The sequence below is a fragment of the Aotus nancymaae genome, unplaced genomic scaffold (genome assembly GCF_030222135.1).
Source record: "Aotus nancymaae isolate 86718 unplaced genomic scaffold, 86718_ANA_hifiasm-v0.15.2.pri h1tg000014l, whole genome shotgun sequence".
NCBI classification, from domain to species: domain Eukaryota; kingdom Metazoa; phylum Chordata; class Mammalia; order Primates; family Aotidae; genus Aotus; species Aotus nancymaae.
Window position 1 is genome coordinate 1,246,036 of NW_026988425.1, and position 19,588 is coordinate 1,265,623.

The following is a 19,588-nucleotide window of genomic DNA, read 5'->3' on the forward strand; positions in this document are numbered from 1 at the left end:
TTGACAAAACATGCTTAAGTGCATGTGCTTAAAACTGAGAGATGAAAGAAGCCAGCCCAGCAGGCAGGCAACAGCCATCCACGTCTGAACTCCGTAAAATGTCCGCTACTGTCTGCAAAATACCAAAGCGCTCCAGAGCGTCCCTTTGCCCCCAAGATGGCTTTTTTTTCCTACGGGATTTCAATTCTTGTGTTTTCTAAACATGCTAGAACCACACTAAGAAAATCTCATCTGCATGGGTGCTCCTGTCACAATGCCTGCTGTTGCCCTTCTAATTAAAAACCCACACAAAACATCACTCCCAAGTATAGAAGACTGTATGTTTTATTTATTCCACTGAAAATCCCAAGTTCCTTCACGGCGACCCTCCCTCTGCCCTCACGCCCCTGCAGGCCTGGGCCATGCTGCATCTGCCACAGCCTGGCTCCCAGGCCACCAGGAGGCCCGCCGCGTCCCTTTGCATACACGAGGGATCTGACTCGACGCTATGTACATTCACAGTTCTGAATACCCACCAACTCTAAATCACCACACAAGAGAAAAGAGAATCAGGAGGAACAAACATCCATTCAAAGTCTGGTTATCAGAGATTTTTTCTGAAAATGCACGGTGGCATTTCATTCAAAAAACCCTTCATCTGCAGACCTGCAGGGAAGGGGGTGGCCTGGGTCCCTTCCCTCAGAATATCTTGGTTTGTTCACCTCCGTCATTGGCCACGTGCAGGCTCTTCTCCTTGAAAAATGAATCTTTACGCATTCTCCAGTTCTAAAATCAATGACTGTTAGCTACCAAGGCTACGCTAGAATTTCTTCCGTGTCCAACAGGCCCAGAGCCCTGAAACTGACTTCGGTTTACTCCGTCCCTGTGTGGCCTGGCTGGCAGTGCACACGCTAGAAGCAAGTCGAGGTGATTGATTGAAACGGAGCTGAAGGTTGTCTGTTTCTAAGCGTCTGTCAGTGGAGAAACGCGTATTGCGAATCTCTCTGAGGAAGTTAGTAAACATGGTTTTCCTGTACTTACTGGCCTTGGTGGTCACTTTCTCTAGAGATGCCCCAAATATTAAAATCAACTCATTTCAGAAATCAAAAAAATTTTCCAAGCAAACCTGGAGCCTTTGCTTTAGGAAGCAAACTGAAGTCTGTGATGATTATTGTGCTTGAAGGATGGGTTTCTAATCACGTCATAGAAAATGACGAAGCAAGGTGACGTCATGAGGACTTCAGGTGACACCCAAATACCCCCTTCCCAGTGCCCGGAAGCTCCTTCGCCTTTGACTCTAAGAGGGGGCAGGACCCATGCGCTCAGTGGGATATGCCCGCGACCCCGGCGCTGGGAGGCAGCGCTGCAGGGAGGCGCGGTATCTGCGCGGCTGTCACCAGACATCCTCGTCACCCTCCGCACCGTGCAGCCCAGCATCTCCTTCCACAGGCAAGAGGCTGCGGCTTCTCTCTCCGCAGGGCAGGAAGGTCAGCCATGCTGGGGTGGCTGCGTCACACCGGTCACCATGGAAACCAGAGCTGAGAGGAAGATGCAGCCGCTTGCAGCAGGGACCTGGCCCCAGAGCCAGGGAGGAGTGGCAGGGTGGCAGCCGCCTTTAGTTCCCAGCTCGGCCCAGCTCATCTGAACAATATCCAACCTCCGATTGGAGTGTAGGCTACAGTGACGTGGATGACGTCATGACAAGACAGAAACAGCAAACTGGCAACGTTTATAAAAAAAGGGGATTGGAAAAGGATTAAGAAAAGCAGGAAAAGTGTTTTGGGGCTGGGTCCTTGAGCTCACACCTCCCCGAGGGGACCCAGCGGGAGGAGAGGGATTACCTGCTGGAGAGAGACCTGATGGAAATTTAAGTCAAAGCCCAAACAGCCTCAGATTCTATTAAAAAAAAGGCCTATAAATAAATATCCTTTGACCCTAAAAGGAAAAATGAAGTAGAAAACAATTTCCATTTTTTAAAAAATGCTGCATGTTTCCTGAAGTACCTAAATGGAGTTTATAAAATACTCATGAGCTCCTGCACGCGGTAGAAACACTGAGAAACTGGGCGGCGGCGCTGCCAGGCTGCGGATCCAGAGGCGGACAGAGGCTTCGTGCCAGAGCGACAGGCAAGCGCGCTCCGTGTGGCAGGTGTGTGCTGAGTGTGCACGAAGGCCCGCCCGGTGCACAGTGCCGCTGGAAGAGGCTGTGACAGAGACTCGAAACCAGGACTCCGTGGGAGAACACGAGGCGACACGGTGCCCCCAGCCCGGCAGGGAACCTGACCCAATGGAGTCCAGGCCAGGTGGGGGTCCGCGTGCGCACCCTCCGATTCTCACACAGTAAGCGCCGGTTCTGCAACAGACTCTTCACCAAGGAACAAAATAAGAACAGCCCCCGAGGCCCCTGGAACTCGGGCCGAGGGCAGTGCCAGGACAGCGGGAGTGGGGAGCGGAGCCCAGAGGTCACTCTCAGAGAGGCTCATGTTGGTGATGGCCACGCGGGAAGGGCCGAGTCTCACGCAACCCTCAGGCCTAATCCAGCTTCTTCCGAGCGGGCTTCCTCCCAACGTCTGAGTTTTCCGGGCTGAAATCGGCACAGAAACCGTTTGGGATCGGCGCAGGTGGGGTCTTCGCACAGCTTTCAAAATGTGCCTGCTCCGGGTACAAGTGTTCCTCCGCGAAGTCAGGGTACAGCTCTGCAAACCTGCGGAAGTCGGCTGGAGAGACGAAGGTGCCTGTGGTTATGAGGGGCGAGGGGCGAACTTCGAGGACTTCGGGGCTGTTTTCCCAGGGCCCTGGTGAGTGTCCACCTCATGCCCTTGGGGGAGGGTTAGAATCATCTGTGAAACGGATGCTTTCAGGGTGCAGAGGGGAACTCACGCTTCTTTGCCGCGCACTATGGTCAACCTGACAACAGGTGCAGGCTGTGTGTCCCCTACCTACTCCTGACAACATGGGGGCTGTGTCCCCTACCTACTCCTGACAACGGGGGGGCTATGTCCCCTACCTACTCCTGACAATGGGGGCGGCTGTGTCCCCTACCTACTCCTGACAACATAAGGGCTGTATCCCTTACCTACTCCTGACGATGGGGGCGGCTGTGTCCCCTACCTACTCCTGACGACGGGGGTGGCTGTGTCCCCTACCTACTCCCGACGACGGGGGCGGCTGTGTCCCCTACCTACTCCTGACAACGGGGGGGCTGTGTGTCCCCTACCTACTCCTGACATCGGGGGCAGCTGTGTGTCCTGCTTTTGGGGAAACCTACAGAAAGCTTACGGTTTTGAATTTGACAGATAAATCCTGGACGTAGCACTTCTGAGGCACTGTAGCCAGAGGAGTTGGCTCAGGGACAAGACCAAGTGTCCGGGCAGTGATCTGGCGCTCTGAGGGGGTGCCCTCGTCTGCACCGGGGTACCCGGGCAGTGATCTGGCGCTCTGAGGGGGTGCGCTCGTCTGCACCGGGGTGCCCGGGCAGTGATCTGGTGCTCTGAGGGGGTGCCCTGGTCTGCACCGGGGGGCCTGGGCAGTGATCTGGTGCTCTGAGGGGGTGCCCTCACCTGCACCGGGGGGCCCGGGCAGTGATCTGGTGCTCTGAGGGGGTGCCCTAGTCTGCACCGGGGGGCCTGGGCAGTGATCTGGCGCTCTGAGGGGGTGCCCGTGTCTGCACCAGGGGACCCAGCAGGCAGGGGTTGTCCTCACAGAGCCTCGGACTGCACTTCCTGGCCACTGTGAGCCAGGCTCTCGGGTGAGTGCCCTCAGTTCCCCGAGGCACCGTGCAGACTTCTGGCAAGGCTGGAAAGATGGTGCAGGGACTGGTCATGCCAGGCAGCTCCAGAAACACTGAGAACCCGGGCCAGGGATGGTTATTACTGGAAAACGTCTGCAGCTGGCCGGTGCTCATTGCAAACATCAACAGAACCCAAACACAACAAGCAGCGTTGTGCACTTTCAATGCTGAAACAAGGGTGCACATGCACACACACACGTGCATACACAGTAACACACATGCAAACACACCCCAACTAAACACACACGTGCACACGCATGCACACACAGCAACTGAACACATCCAGTGTCTGACCTTTGGAAGCAATTTAAAAACCCGCCCACACAAGATGTGAACAGTGGCCATTTCAGGGACTCCCTTGGTCTTTTTGAACAAACATCTGTTCCTTCCTTTTCTCAGCAGGAACAGACGCCGACTTAGACATGCGCAGGGCTGCCCAGTGAGTGGCCCTAGCTAGCCCTGGCCCCGGCCTCCCTGCTGGACTGAGCTGCAGGCTCCTGGTGTATGACAGTCCTCCTGAGCTCCAACGGTCCCAGCGTCACATGCCCCCCTCCAGGCCCCCACGCAGACCCTGTGTGCGGCTCTCATGTGTGCTTTCTTATTTACTCTGAGGCCATAGGTCGGGGACTGCCTGCCACACCCACGTCAGGAGACGAGGGCCGGGAGCCCAGGCTTCCACCGTGAGGATGCAGACCGGAGCTCGCAGCCCTCGGAGTCCCGGGCGGATGCTGGTGGCTCACTCACACTGCAGGGGAGGGAGGCGCCCCGAGCTGGGGTTTGCTGATTTTGCACAGCAATTTAAAAATATCAACCACTATTTCCCGGACACCGACAGCTCATGCTCTGGAAACACAGCCGTGTTACCAGTGGCCTCAGCAGACGTCCACAGGCAGGTGAGTTTTCCCAGGAGGAAATCGCCCTGGGCGGCACCGTGTTCTGCAGTACCCGCCTCCTTATCTCTCCTGACAGACCCCTCCCAGGAGAGGGGGGATGTGAAGCCATACCCTGGCGGGCAATGACAAAGTCCACAGCCAATGGCCTCGAGGGCTGGGTGTGGGTTTACCCCACCTCCAGGCACCGGGATCCCGGCCTGAGGTTATGGAAGGCTGAGAGCTTTGGGACTGGGCTTGGAATTTGGTTGTATAAATTGCCCAAACAAATCAGATTGGAAAGCTCCCTGTGAGCCCTGCCAGGTCTCTAGAACCTTCCTTCTCAGGGGTTTCTGTGTTGCACAGGGCAGCCTAGCAAGTGGAGGTGTAGCGGGGACTCCACTCCAATCCTGGGCTTCCACAGACTCACCCCACACTGTGCCCAGCCCCCCGCCCCCGGGCCGCGAACGCAAGCCCCCTCCTGCCGGCTCACCAAATGTGATCTTCCCCTTCTCATCCTCGTCAATGGCTCGGAACAGGTCGGTCACGGTGAGCTCTGCCACCCCCAGGGCTGTCTTGAGGATGCAGGACAGGTCACCTTCGCCGACGCTGCCATCCTCCTGGGCCCCGTACATCTGCAAGGCAAGCTGGGGGTCACCTGGCAGCCTCCTCCCTGCCCACCAGGCCCCACAGTCCAGGGTGTTCTTTAGTCCGGGGATACCCCAGCAGCCCTGCGTCACTTCTTAGAGTGCTGGGCACCTGCAGCGTCAGCAGCTGGACCCAGGGGGACTTGAGCTTCAGCATGGAGCCACGCAGCAGGCCCTGTGCCATGGACAGGACCCTGCCACCAGGTGCCTCGTGGACATGAAGCAGATGCATCTTGGCTGAGGACTCAGACGCTGCCGACCCCACCCGTGACAGCTCCTGGGGACCCGCCTGGGCCATGGGCGAGCACGGGGCAAGCCGGGGCTGCAGTCTCCCCACAGCCCTCCTGCGTGAGTGCAGGCTGCAGTGGACGTGTTCACAAACATCAGTAACATTAACAAACTTCGACTGCTAGAAATCCACAGGCCAGATGCAGGAGCAGAAATGAGATGGACCCTGGGAGGGAGGGGAGGGCCCCAGGGGGAGCGGGAACCAGCACTGTGCTCTCTCCTGAGCCTCACACGTGACGCCTCCTCTCTTCCCGCTCCAACTGTGGAGGCAGCAGCTCTGGCCTGCTCTCTGCAGGGTCCAGGCGCCTGCCGCCCGCCCCCTACAACTCCACAGTGCTCCCCTCTCTGGCTTCACAGGGACTCTGTGACCCGGGAATCCCCCAGACCCCTTGCTCAGGGCCCACCCGTCCCTCTGCCCCTCTGCCCACGCAGAAACAGCTCAGCTCCCTGTGGGGAGCAGGGGTCTCCAGCCCTTGCCCACAGCTCTGCGGCGGGGCTTTCTTCTTGTGTCCCCTCGGCTCCAACCCCTGGGCTCCCTCAGACCCCTCTGTGACCCTCTCAGCGGACAGCCTCTGTCGGTGCCCCCAGTCCTCTACCTGGGGCTGCATCATCCCCCGCCGCCCTCTCTCTGCCTGGGGCCCGTGGTTCCCGGGGCTCTCAACACACCCTCGACAGGGAGGTCGCCCCGACTCCAAGCCCCCTAGTCCCCGTCTCCTGCTCTGGCATGTTGTGATCTTGTGGCGTTCACTCCACCCTCCTAGAGTGAGCTGCACGTGAGGGGCGTTGGCCTCTCTTCAGGGAGGGGCTGCGCCTTCACCTCACCTGGCTCCTCCTGGTGCTCAGGGAAGAGACACCGGGGCCTCCGGCCTGCCGCCTGGCAAGGCTGTCCCAGGGATGGCACCCTCTTCCCGGGCTCTGTGGACAGGGTCTGCTGCAGGCTCTGGAGGCCCCGTCCTCACCCTCGGCCCTCCCTACCCAGCCTCACCCCACAGCGCCTATGCACACGGCCAACCAGTCTTCCGGGGTCTACGTTCTCTCCTGCTTTTAGATTTCCTGAATCAAACATCTGCAGTCAAGATCCACGTTGGTGCTGCTGGAGCCTCAGAACAGGCCAGGCCAAACCCTCAGGGCCACCGGCTCCCGCTCTTTGGCCGACCTGGATCCCACTCAGTCCCCAGGGAGCAGTGCCTCAAGGCTGCCTTGGAGAGGTGACCTGGCATCTGGGTCCGTCTGGACACAGAACCGCAGATGCGGACTTCCATCCTCGGAGCACCGTGTAGACGGCTGCACGGGAAACACGGACAGGCGGCACCAAGGCCGCCACAGGCGACACGGACCGCAGGTTCTCCTTCCACCCTCTGAGCCACTGCGATTTCCACAGGACGTCTTAAGGTTTTACACAGTGACAATAACGAAGAAGAACAAAAACAAGGGGCCCCAAGGCGTCTGGAAAGTCTGGAGCGTGCGCCTCTGGGTCCCAGGTGCCAGCAGTTCTGTGTCCACAGTCAGCCTGGGAGGCAGCTTCCTGGGTCTCTATGTCCCAAGAGCAGCACGCTGGTGCAGTGATCATGCTCCTTCAAAAGAGAGTGCTCCATGGAAGCCCTTCCTGCTACACGCAGCACCCCTGAATGTGCCAGGGTCCCAGGGCAGCAGAAAAGCACTGTGGCCGTGACTTAGGGATTGATGACACCACAGAAGGTACAGGCTGCAGGCAGGGGCACGGGGAGGTGGCCCGCAAGGTGAGAGGAAGGCAGGTAAGCTGAAGACTGCCAGGGCATCTGCAGTTGGGGCGGAGCTGCTGAGGGTACAGGTGAGGCGGGACCCTGGAGTCCCCGCGGGGACGCAGCCACCTCAGCCGACCTGGGAGCCCGTGAGAGCTGATCCCCCATCCTGCCCCTAGGTGGTCCCTGCAGGTCAGCTGGGTCTCACCTATCGCCTGGTTCACCTGAGAAAGAGACCTCCCAGCAGCACGTACTCCACCCTGAGCAGGGACAGGTGGGCACCATCCTCCCGAGTGGGTGTCCTCAACCCCACCACAGCCAGTTACCCTGCCTGCCCGCAGGTGGGGCCTCTGCAGCACCAGCCCGGAGGACGCTCGCGCCCCATGGCCCATCGTTTATGATGAGAAACGAGGCAAGTGCCACCCCCACCGCTGCTGCTGTCATTCTGTTCCAGAGTCTACTTGGTGGATTTAGAGCAGGGGCTGGCGGGGCCAGAACAGGATGCGGTGGCTCACGCCTGAAATCCCAGCACTTTGGGAGGCTGAGGTGGGCAGATCACCTGAGGCCAGGAGTTGAGACCACCCTGGCCAACATAGTGAAACCCTGTCTCTTCTAAAATTACAAAATTTCGCCGTATGCCGTGGCATGTGCCTATAATCCAGCTACCCAGCAGGCTGAGGCACAAGAATCGCTTGAACCTGAGAGGCAGAGGCTGCAGTGAGCCGAGATTGTACCACTGCACTCCAGCTTGGGCGACAGAGTGAGACTCCATCTCAAAAAAATTAAAAACAAAACGGTGTGGCGAAAGCAGGGCCAGCGGGGTCTGTGAGGCCACAGGGCCTGGCCCAGAGCAGGGGCCCTAGGAGGCAGCCTGCCCAGGCCTGGAGGAGAGGTTGGTTGGGCTTTCTTACACAGGGCTGTCAAATGGTGAGGTCATCCAGTTCATCCTGCCTGGTGTGACCCCCACAAGCACCTTTGCATGTGGGGACATGGTCCCGTGTTGCTATGGAGAGGGTGCGCTGGGGTCAGAAGTGAGAGAAGGGAGTTCTTGGAGCAGTGAGAGACAAGCAGCTTCCTGACTCACACATCAGGCCCTCGAGAGTCTGGCTAATGTGAGTCACACCCTGTGAGAAGGCCTGGTAAAACTGTGCCTCTGTATAGGCAAAGCCAGCCCAGCTCTGTCCCAGACGAAATCCGTATTGGTGGTGCTGGAGCCTCAGAACAGGGCAGGCCAAACCCTCAGGGATACTCGGCCTCCTGCTCTCCAGGCCTGACCCAGACCCCTTAGCCCCCAGGGAGCAGTGACTCCCTCCCCCCATCCCCTGCAGTGAGGCAAGTCCTGAGGGCTTCCCAGGACTCTGCAGCTGGGCTGGCACCCCAGAGTCCCCCAGTGGTCAAGGACTGGGCTCTGACGTGTCACAGCCCCTGGGGTTAGCCGAGGCGGGCAGCTCCTGAGCCATGCTTTCTTCACAGTCCACAGTCCGAGAGGGAGAGAGGACGGGACGTGTGGGCCCATGTTAGATGCCCTGTGGCTCCACCAGCCCCACCCAGGAGCCCCAGGACCCAGGTGCCCCAGGACCCAGGAGGAACCTCAGCCATGCCTTTCTGGTAAGTTTGAATTGCTAAATCCAGGAAGAAATGAATCTGGGAGTGTTTTGGGCATTTCACGAACAACAGCTAGCATAAGCTTATGTAAAAACAGCAGCTGGGCAAATGATCAATTAACTGGTATCATAAGGGACTAGAAGAATGAAGAGCGGTGCTGACATGACCGCACATGAACAATCAAACCCACGTGAACTCTGCACTCACCTCGAAAGCCAGCTGGATGGTGTCCAGTGTCCGGGCCGGCCGGCAGACGACAGACAGGGCCACCACGCACTCCCGCAGGTCCACCTTGCCACGGCCGCTCTGTGGGGAGAGACGCTGTCAGCCACGGCTTGGCCGCCGCCTTCGGCACTGGAGAAACGCCGGGGTTTCCCACGGGTCCCGGTGTTAATTAAGGGCAGTGCTGCTCTCACTTGGGAAAGGGAACTTTGGAAAGACATTTGACCAAGTGGGTTCTCCGAGGTCACTGTGCTGTGTACCCTTTTGGGGGCCATTACAATGAATTCCCAAAGTTCACCAGGCTGCCACAGGAAGCGTCTCAGCAGAGCATGCAGAAATCATTGCCTGTCACCTGCCGAGACTTGCAGTTGAGAAGACCCAGCAAGCACCAAGATTGGCTGTGGGCTCTAGGAATTGTCTGTTTATGGCAACACATCCATCCTTCAGAAAGAAGGTGAGCCCGGAGCTATGACGTGGAGCTAAACACACAGCCCGGCTGGGCCAGCTGTGGACGCCAGCCAGCCCCGTGCTGACCATTCTCAGTAATTCCTCACACCCAGAGTCTCCAAGCGACATGCTGATGTAAATGAGCAGGGTGTTGAGAGGCACGGAGAGGGCTGACAGGGTCTGCACTTCTGATGATGATGGGGGCGGTCTGCACGTGGCTACAGGGTGCACCCAGGCTGCAGGAAACAATCTTGCAGGTCAGAGCGGGAGGAGGTGAGGACTACCCTGGACAGGGGGAGGACTCTCTGGCCAGAGAGCAGGTGAGGAGCACTCAGGGCGGAGGAGGACTCTGGCCAGAGAGCAGGAGATGAGGAGCACCCAGAGACAAAAGAAGGACTCCCTGGTTGAAGAGAGCAAGAGAAGGTGAGGAGCACCCATGACACGGGGAGGATTCTGGCCAGAGAGCAGGAGGTGAGGAGCACTGAAGAGCAGAGGGAGGACTCTTTGGCTAGAGAGCAGGAGGGCATGAGGAGCACCTGGGGCAGAGGGAGGACTCTGGTTAGCAAGCAGGAGGAGGTGAGGAGCACCCAGGGGCAGAAGGAGGACTCCCTGATCAGAGAGCAGGAGGTGATGAGCACCCAGGATAGGAGGAGGACTCTGGCCAGAGAGCAGGTGAGAAGCACCCAGGGGCAGAGGGAGGATTCTGGTCAGAGCAGGATGCGGTGAGGTGAGGAGCACCCAGGAGCAGAGGGAAGACTCCCTGGTCAGACAGCAGGAGGTGAGGAGCACTCAGGAGCAGAGGGAGGACTCTGACCAGTAGTGGTCTTTGCTTGTGTCAACTACAGGCCACAGGTGCTGGAGGTGAGGGGCACACAGGTCCCTGAGGCTCTTCTGAGGGAACTGGCAGCTTTCTTTGTGACACGCCACACCCCTTGCAAGGCATGGGGTACTGGGACTGGGGCTTGGGTACCCGGCAGGTGGAGTTCCCATCAAATCCAATGCCTACAAGTCCCTAGCTCTGGGAAGGTCTTGGGTTGAGGGTCTGAGGTCCTGGGTGTGAATGGAGACTATACCTACCTCGTAAGATCATGCACATTTGAAATTGCAGAAAATAAAAAATGAACTGCATGGTGTCGTAAGTTACTGAGAATGCTGCCTGTGAAACCAGTCTTCACTGCTTCGCGTTTCAATTCCAACACTGTGGTAAAGCGGCTGAGTGCAAACGCAGCCCGAGCTGCGGCACGGACACCAGGGGGGACTCACACCTGAGATGCTGTTTCCTGCTGCGTGTATCAGAGGGCCCGCGGCTGGGAGGCCCCTTGGTGCGCGAATTTAAAAGCATGGGAGGAAATACCCCAACGTGACAGGGTGGAGTAGCGAGGGGTGGTTTCTCTTCTCTGCTTTCAAACTCGTGTGGAAATATTTATATTAGAACAATGTATACTTCAAGAAGCAGGAGGTTTGGCCGAGATCCCGCCCCCCACCTCGTCAAACAGGGAGAACATGTCTTCCAGCAGGTCAGACACGGGGACTCCCAGGAAGGCTGCAAACTCCGAAACGCCGACCTTCTCTCCTGCCTTCACCCTGGCGCTTGCTGAGTATTTGTCCAGATCTTTTTCAAGCTTTTCTGGTTTGAGCCTAGACAAGAAAGAGGGAAAGCTTTCTTTTTTAATAAAACGTCAGTACGCTGACACTAGATTTAGTTATAAGACCCCCCACAATATTAACATTATTTACATAGGTAGCAGCAAGTTCGTTTTCCAGAAAAGCCCTTCTCATTGGAAGGTGTGAGATGTGTTTTGCCCACGTGTCCAGCCAGGTGCCTGTGCCCCTGAGACCCACTCCCCTCCCAGGGCATGTGGGTGGGAAACCCCATGGGAGACCCCACAAGTGCCAGGCAAGGGTCTGAAGCCTCAGCCTGTTCCCATGTGAATATGGAACTAGAAAAGAATTAAGAGATATAGCTACCTAGTTATGCCTATATATATAACCATATATAGTCAGTTATTCACATGTAATATATATACTCAAAATAACCTTTTGAGCCTACTAAGGACTATCGGGTTATAAAGCATGGAACTGAGGTGACAATGTGAACAAAGTGATCCTAGGGCAAGAGGCCGTAAGCCCTCTGTCAGGCCTGCGTTAAGGGCTGCTGGAGGGCGCCTCAGCTGTGCGGCAGCGCCAGAGCGCTGGGAAAGCGCCCGCTGTTTAGCCAGCCAGGGAAGGAGACGTCCTTCCTCAGGGGAGTTAGGAGAAAACTCCGCTCCTCCAAGCTCCTGTGGTGAGGCCCGCAGACATCGGGGGCGTAACTGTCTCTGTGTGACGCTGTGCTTCAGTGGTCACGTTCCATGTCCACTCTCAGGCTCTGCTTCTGCACCTGGCAAAAGTGCTGACGCGTTGTGCTCCTTACCTCATCTCGGCTACTCCAAAGTCCTGGGCCCCCATCCAAGACACGTGATGTACCTGACCCCACCACTGACCATCATCACCTCACCCCACCTACCCTGCCCCCTGCTGTGTACTGAATAAAAGTCAGAGAGTGCGGACACTCGGGCCACGGCCGGACTCCGTGCTTTGGTTGGCAGTGACCCTGTCTCTGTGTCTTGTGTCTTTTATTTCTACAGTTTCTCATCTCCACACCAGCAGAGAGGGGCTCACAGGACTCTGTAGGGCTGGACCCTATAAGGGTGGCCTCCTGGGCGCCATCCACACAGACAGCGGATACCAAGCATTGAGGGATTTAAAGGCACTCTGTGTAGGCTGAAGTTGATGTTTGAGAAAAGCCAAAGAAAAGCCACAATAAACATCGTCAAGAATTATTTCCGTAGCTCCCTGCCGTGCAACCTGAGGGCCCCGCTAGACCGTGGCAGTAGTGGTTCTAGCTAATGCTCAAGGAAGAATCACCAGACACTTACCCAAGGCCCCGCACGAGCCTGGCGAATTCTAAAAGGCAAGTGTCAGCCGGGAGACGGAGCTGTCCTTCCGCCAGGGCCAGCTGGCAGTCCTCGAACGTGTAGTCAGTCACGGAGACACCTAGGGCTCTGCAAGAGAGGGCAGCACACCCCGTGAGCCCAGCCCCGTGTTGGCCAGCTCTCCCCACCTCCCCTCCTCCCCTGAGTAGCCGCAGATGGCTGTGGGCCTGGCTGCGCGTCTGCGGCACAGACATGGAGTGACCTGCCGACCACCTGCCTGTGCCTGAAGGAGAGCTCAGGGTGATGGGAGGGAATGGCAAAAATTACAGCAGTACCCCCTTCACAGGGCACCAGCTCCCACGTGGGTCTCTCCTGAACCAGCCGTGACAACTGAAATCCCTGCACTGGCTGCTGACCACCTGCTGCTTCTGCTCTGAGGCCACCACCGTGTCGACACCATGGAGCCGTCCGTCCAGGAGAATGTGAGCATTTTAAGAGCTGTTTCCTCCCCCTGCGGAGGCTGGACAGAGGTGGCTTTACCACCCGGTAAACCATGCTTTCACTGAGGTTTCAGGGTTTTTATTTTGTAGCCTACACAAAATATTATTTTTAAGTTATACACTAAAAAAGAAATGAATATGGGTCCAGGCGGAGGCCAAGGTGAAAGTGAATGCTGTGACTTCAGCAGGTTGATTACCCATGGCTGTTAGAGAACTGGGCCACCTCTGCATGGAAAGCCCATCAGGGCTCAGTGGAGCACCGGACATTCGGAAACAAAATAAACCATCCACGAATAAAGAAAAAAGCAACAGGAAGACCTTTACAAACTGGCCTGAAGGACAAGATGTGCAAAGGTGCATCTGACCAACAGGCAAGTCCTTTTCAGCTCTGGCTTGCAGGGCTTCCTTATCCAGTGTAAATCCCTACCCCAGCCTTCTTCCTTCCTGCCGGCACCGAAGGCAATTCGCAGCCACTCCAAAAGAACAGTTACCAGCAAGGGAGGAAACAGGGCTGGAAGTCGATTTTCCTCTTGGAATGAACCTGGGACAAGGCTGGATGAGAGGAATCTCCTGGAAACACAGGCTTAGATCCTGTCCCCCACTGACCCCAGGCTCTGCCTGGCTCTAACCACACATGCAGGCCCCTTTTCTATTTAACAGAGCTGCATGCAGGGGCTAGGGTCAGGCTCCACTTCCCTAGGCCATTCAGGAAAAGCCACTTTCCTCTTTGGGTGGAAGGAGAGGATGGGCATCTGGCCTGCCCTTCTGTGGTCCCCACCTGAATGAGGTGCCTCTTGCTCCTGCCTGGAGAAAGGAGGGAGCAGAGGCTTCGGGCAGGAGATGCAGCACTTATGCCTGCAGCCCTCACACGGGGACCTCCTTCTCCTGCAAGCACCCCTGCAGTAGACTCAGGGTCACTGGGCTCCCATTGCACTAAAGGTGCACCTGCATTTGCTGACTGCAGGGCTCAGGGCCACTGGGTTCCCACTGCACTAAAGGTGCGCCTGCATTTGCTGACTGCAGGGCTCAGGGCCACTGGGCTCCCACTGCACTAAAGGTGCACCTGCATTTGCTGCCTGCAGGGCTCAGGGTCACTGGGCTCCCACTGCACTAAAGGTGCACCTGCATTTGCTGCCTGCAGGGCTCAGGGCCACTGGGTTCCCACTGCACTAAAGGTGCGCCTGCATTTGCTGCCTGCAGGGCTCAGGGTCACTGGGCTCCCACTGCACTAAAGGTGCATCTGCATTTGCTGCCTGCAGGGCTCAGGGTCACTGGGCTCCCACTGCACTAAAGGTGTGCCTGCATTTGCTGCCTGCAGGGCTCAGGGCCACTGGGTTCCCACTGCACTAAAGGCGCGCCTGCATTTGCTGCCTGCAGGGCTCAGGGTCACTGGGTTCCCACTGCACTAAAGGTGCACCTGCATTTGCTGCCTGCAGGGCTCAGGGCCACTGGGTTCCCACTGCACTAAAGGTGCACCTGCATTTGCTGCCTGCAGGGCTCAGGGCCACTGGGTTCCCACTGCACTAAAGGTGCGCCTGCATTTGCTGCCTGCAGGGCTCAGGGCCACTGGGTTCCCACTGCACTAAAGGTGCACCTGCATTTGCTGCCTGCAGGGCTCAGGGCCACTGGGTTCCCACTGCACTAAAGGTGTGCCTGCATTTGCTGCCTGCAGGGCTCAGGGCCACTGGGTTCCCACTGCACTAAAGGTGTACCTGCATTTGCTGCCTGCAGGGCTCAGGGTCACTGGGTTCCCACTGCACTAAAGGTACATCTGCATTTGCTGCCTGCAGGGCTCAGGGTCACTGGGTTCCCACTGCACTAAAGGTATATCTGCATTTGCTGCCTGCAGGGCTCTGGGTCACTGGGCTCCCACTGCACTAAAGGCGCACCTGCATTTGCTGCCTGCACGGCTCCCGTTACGTGCCTTATGCGTATCCACTCCTATGCTGAAAACCAGCAAGCTGCACGCCCTGCCATCCCAACAGCGATAGGGCCCCTTGGACAGGACGGCCCACTCTGCAGTCGGCCTCTGACGGAGACCCTCCCTCACCTTCACAGGGGACAGAGGCCGTTTCTCTCAGTTGGCGCCACTCTGAAGTCAGAACTCAGCCCTTCTATGGAGCTGCATCAGGTTTCACGAAAATAATCTTTTCCTAACTTTTAAATTAAAACACAAAACAAAACAAAACCCCCATTGAGAAATTTCTGTAACGACTGGGCTTTAAAACTGTCCCTAACACAGGCAAATTGTGGAGATATGGTGAGTTCTAGGTCATCGTGATAGGGAGTCACATGACATTTCTGGTTGCCCAGTGCATATAAAAGTTACGTTTAGTACAATTACTGTAGTCTATTTAGTGTGCAATAGTGCGATGTCTAAAAAATGTGTACGTCTTAATCTAAAAGTAGTTAATCACTAAAAATGCTCTTGATCGTCTGGGTCTTCAGCGAACTGTAGTCTTTTTGCTAGTAGATGGTTTTGGCTATGTTGATGGCTGCTGACTGATCAGGGTGGTAGTTGCTGAAGGCTGGGGTGGCTTTGGCAATTTCTTAAAATAAGACCCCAGTAAACTTGGCCGTATTGATTGATTCTGCCTATGATGAAAAATTTCTGTGTAGCATGTGATGCTTTTTGATAGCATTTTACCCACAGTAGAATTTCTTTCAAAATTAGAGTCAATCCTCTCAAACCCTTCTGCTACTTCCCAGCTAGGTTTATGTAACATTCGAAAGCCTTCGCTGCCATCTCAACGTTCCCAGCATCTTCACTAGGAGCAGATTCTGTGTGAAGGAAGCACTTTCTTTGCTTGCCCATAAGCAGCGATTCCTCATGCGTTCATGTTCCGACCCGAGGCTGCAGCCGTCCAGTTCCACCTTCAGGCTCCACTTTGGATTCCAGTCCTCTTGGTGCCACCACACCTGCAGTTACTTCCTTCATTGGTCTTGAAGCCTTCAAAGTCATTCATGAGGGTCGGAATGAACCTCTTTCAAACTCCTGCTGTGGTTGATATTTTGACCTCCTCCCATGGATCATGAATATTTTTAATGGCATATAGAACGGTGAATCCATTCCAGAGGTTTACGGTATACTTTGTAGCTACAGCCTGAAAAATGTACTTCTGAAATCATAAGACTTGCAAGTTGAAACTGCCTGGCTCCTTGGGCTGCGGGATGGGTGCTGTGTTAGCAGGCATGGAAACAACGCTCATCTCCTTGTTCACTGCTGTCAGAGCTCTTGGGTGACCAGGTGCATTGTCAGTGAGCAGCAGTATTTTGAAAGGAATCTTTTTTTCTGAGCAGTAGTTCTCAAGAGTGGGCTAAAATATTCAGTAAACCATGCTGTAAACAGACATGCTGACATCCAGGCTTTGTTGTTCCATCTACAGAGCAAGGCCGAGTAGACTGAGCAGGATTCTTGGGGGCCCTGGGATGTTCAGAATGGTCCATAAGCATCAGCTTCCACTGCAAGTCCCGGCTGCCCCAGCTTCTAATGAGAGAGCCAGACTGTCCTTTGAAGCTTTGAAGCCAGGCGTTGACTTCGCCTCTAGCCAGGGAAGTCCTAGGTGGCGCCTTCTGCCAGTAGGAGGCTATTTCATCCACGCTGAAAATCTGCTGACTAGCAAAACCGCCTTCATCAACGGGCTTAGCCAGGACTTGTGGATTACCTGCTGCGGCCCTCCGTCAGCACCTGCTGCTTCACTTGCCCTTTCATGTTATGGAGACAGCGTGTTTCCTCAGACCTCATGAACCCACCTCTACCAGCCTCAGGCTTTTCTTCTGTAGCTGTCTCAGCCTTCACAGAACAGAGTTTGGGCCTTGCTCTGGATTAGGCTTTGGCTTAAGTAGATGTTGTGGCTGGTTTGAGATTCTATCCAGACCACAAAAACTTTCTCCATGTCAGCGATAAGGCTGTTTTTCTTTCTTATTACTTATGTGTTCACTGGAGCAGCACTTTTAATTTCCTTCAAGAACTTTCCCTTCACATTCACAACTTGGCTAACTGGCACTCAGCCGGTCTTGACTTTCGACCTGCCTTCCTCACCAAGCTTAATCATTTCTAGCTTTTGATTTAAAGTGAGAGACAATGGCTCTTCCTTTCAGCTGAGCACTTAGAGGCCATTGTCAGGTTGTCAGTTGGACTGATTTCAAATTTCAATACTGTTGTGTCTCGGGGAGAGGAAGGCCTGAGCAGAGGCAATGAGACAGGCGAACAGCCAGTTGGTGGGGCAGTCGCACATGTATTGATTAGCTTCCTCTCATACGGGGGCAGTTCATGGTGCTCTAAAACAATCACAACCGTGAGACCAACGGTCGCTGATCACAGGCTGCCGTAACATGAACATTGTGAAAAAGTCTGAAATATTGTGAGAATTACCCACATGTGACGTGGAGACACGAAGTGAGCTCACGATATGAGAAATACCAAAACGTGACCCAGAGCCACCAAAGCGAGCTCACGGCGCCGGAAAATGGCACTGACAGCCTCGCTCAGCGAAGGGATGCCACAAACGCGAAGTAATTGTGATGCTCAGTAACACGAGTCAGAGTGAGGCAGGCACCCTCATTCCCCTGCTGCCCTGACCAGGCCGTGTGTGCTCAGGGAATGAGAAATCAGTGCCTCTCCATTCCTATTAGACAGCCGCCAGAGTTCCCCTTGGCATCATTTGGGAACAGGAGCGTCTCGTGCTATCCATAGGAAAGAAGGACAAGGACAGTTGAGAGGCTGCCCATGAAGCTGATAGCAGTCCTGGCCCCACCACGTGTGATCCCAGACGGGCCAAGGGACAAGGAGCCCCGGCTGGGAGAACCACCCACCTCACCTCCACCAGCCACACCTGGGCCATCCTCGGCCTCTCCTGATGAGCCCATCCTGGGTGGCACCTCTCTCCAGGCCAGCACGGCACGTGAGTCATTCAACTCAGAACCCTGAATGACGCAGAGGCCAGCCTCATCCCAGATGAAAACCAAGGTTGGGGAAGGATGTGTGCGCTCTGCCACCCTGGGGTGCCGCCGTCCTCGCAGCGGGCAGGGGAGGAGAACGTGCTCCCGACACTGCTGCCCAGGCCTTGCAACGGGAGTCGGAAACCCGCTGGGAGGAGGCACTGCCAGGGTCTCTCTGCTCTTGAACAACTCTACTCCCCGAGTGGGGCTGCACCGGGCGGCTGCCCAGGCCCAGGAGCCTGAGGCTGCGCCTCCCTCCCACGTTCCTTGGTGAGGGTTTGGCTGACGGCAGCAGACCCTCCCAGGGCCCTGATGTGATGAAACATGGCTCCCAGTATTTGGAGTGGGGTTTTAAGAGAATTCTGAATTACAACAATGGAAATGGGGCCACTCTTGCCCCCTAAAAAACCGTGCAGGATCCTCAGAGTCCGTCCGGAATGGAGGGCTCCTAAATAAACAGTGAGGCCCTTCAGCGACCTCTCCGTGAGTGAATGCATTCCCCTGGCTCGGCGCCTGCTCAGCTCTTTCTATTGTTCAAAGCTGCCTGTGGCGGGGTTGCGTGGAGCTTTGGGAGACAGACTGCCACACCCATTTCTACCCTCGGGCACACGTGCTGGGAGGGAGGGGGCAGGAACATGGGGGACAGGGCCACCCAGATGAATCTGCAGGGTGTCAGGTGAGTGTGAACAAAGTGACTTGGAAGTTGGAGCTGGGCACACTCTGACGGGCCCCGCGGTGGCTGCGTCTCCCCCGGGCTCTCTGGAGAGGCAAGTTCCCAGCCACGCCCAGACCTGCTGCAGCAGAAGCCCGGGGGTGGGACCGGTGGACGGAGGTTGAGGCAGCTTCCAGGTGGCTCCTGCGGCTCAGGTCTGGCAGCCACCTGGGGGAGGGGAGGCTCTGGCTGCACTGGACAGAGCTGTGCAGGAGGAAGCACTAGGGTAAATCCAGGTGGGAGCAGCTGGTTGCAAGGACAAGTGTGGGGGGAAAGGGACAGTGAGGGATGGAAGGTGCTGAGAGAGGGAGAGAGGGAGAGCGTGTGAGCTGACGGCACTGCTGGCCATGCAGGTGGGGAACCTGGGATCATGTGATGCGAGGACGCTCCCTCTCTTCCTAACTGCATGCACAAGGATCGTGTAAGAAGCACCGGTCACCTTACAAGATTAAATGTGCAGCCACCACTCCACCCTGCCAGACACAGTAAGGGCACTGGGAAGTATCACAGGCAGATGAGCAAAGGTAGGCGTGGAGGCCGCTGCACAGATCTGACGTCCGCCCAGGCCAGTGCCCTGTGGAATCGTTTAGGTGCACAGGGAGCACAGGACCTGGGCTGACCAACAGCTGCAGGCAGGTCTGGAAGAAATCAGTCACGTGTCTTCCAAACATCGGAGAGGGTGAATGTCCTCAGATGAGAACAAGGGATGCACAGCATAGGCCAAGCACGCCTCACAGACACGCACGGGCTGGCTCCTGCGCTTCTGCAAGAACATCTTTTCCTAGCACTGCTGGCTACTTTAAACACAGAGAGCAACGCTCTGGGAGATGCCCCTAACTCAGCGATGCAGGAAGGAGATGCTCACTTACTCGGCCATGACTCGCCGCACGTTGCTGGCATACAGCGCGGGGTTCCTCTTCTCCTCCTCGGAAGGGCTGTACACAGGAAGGAAC

General features: G+C 56.3%; 1 protein-coding gene across 1 annotated transcript in view; it reads right to left on the bottom strand.

Moving 5' to 3' along the window:
- Positions 1 to 301: 301 nt before the first annotated feature.
- The window catches only part of LPCAT1 (lysophosphatidylcholine acyltransferase 1), a 61,056-nt gene continuing 41,769 nt past the window's right edge, over positions 302 to 19,588 (bottom strand). Inside the window, exons 9-14 of the mRNA XM_064375848.1 lie at positions 19,505 to 19,587; positions 12,486 to 12,611; positions 11,052 to 11,205; positions 9,106 to 9,204; positions 5,131 to 5,272; positions 302 to 2,695 (exon numbers count right to left, since the gene is read on the bottom strand). Coding sequence (XP_064231918.1) covers positions 2,511 to 2,695; positions 5,131 to 5,272; positions 9,106 to 9,204; positions 11,052 to 11,205; positions 12,486 to 12,611; positions 19,505 to 19,587 — 789 coding nt within the window. The 3' untranslated portion in view covers positions 302 to 2,510. The remainder of the gene's footprint in view (positions 2,696 to 5,130; positions 5,273 to 9,105; positions 9,205 to 11,051; positions 11,206 to 12,485; positions 12,612 to 19,504; position 19,588) is intronic.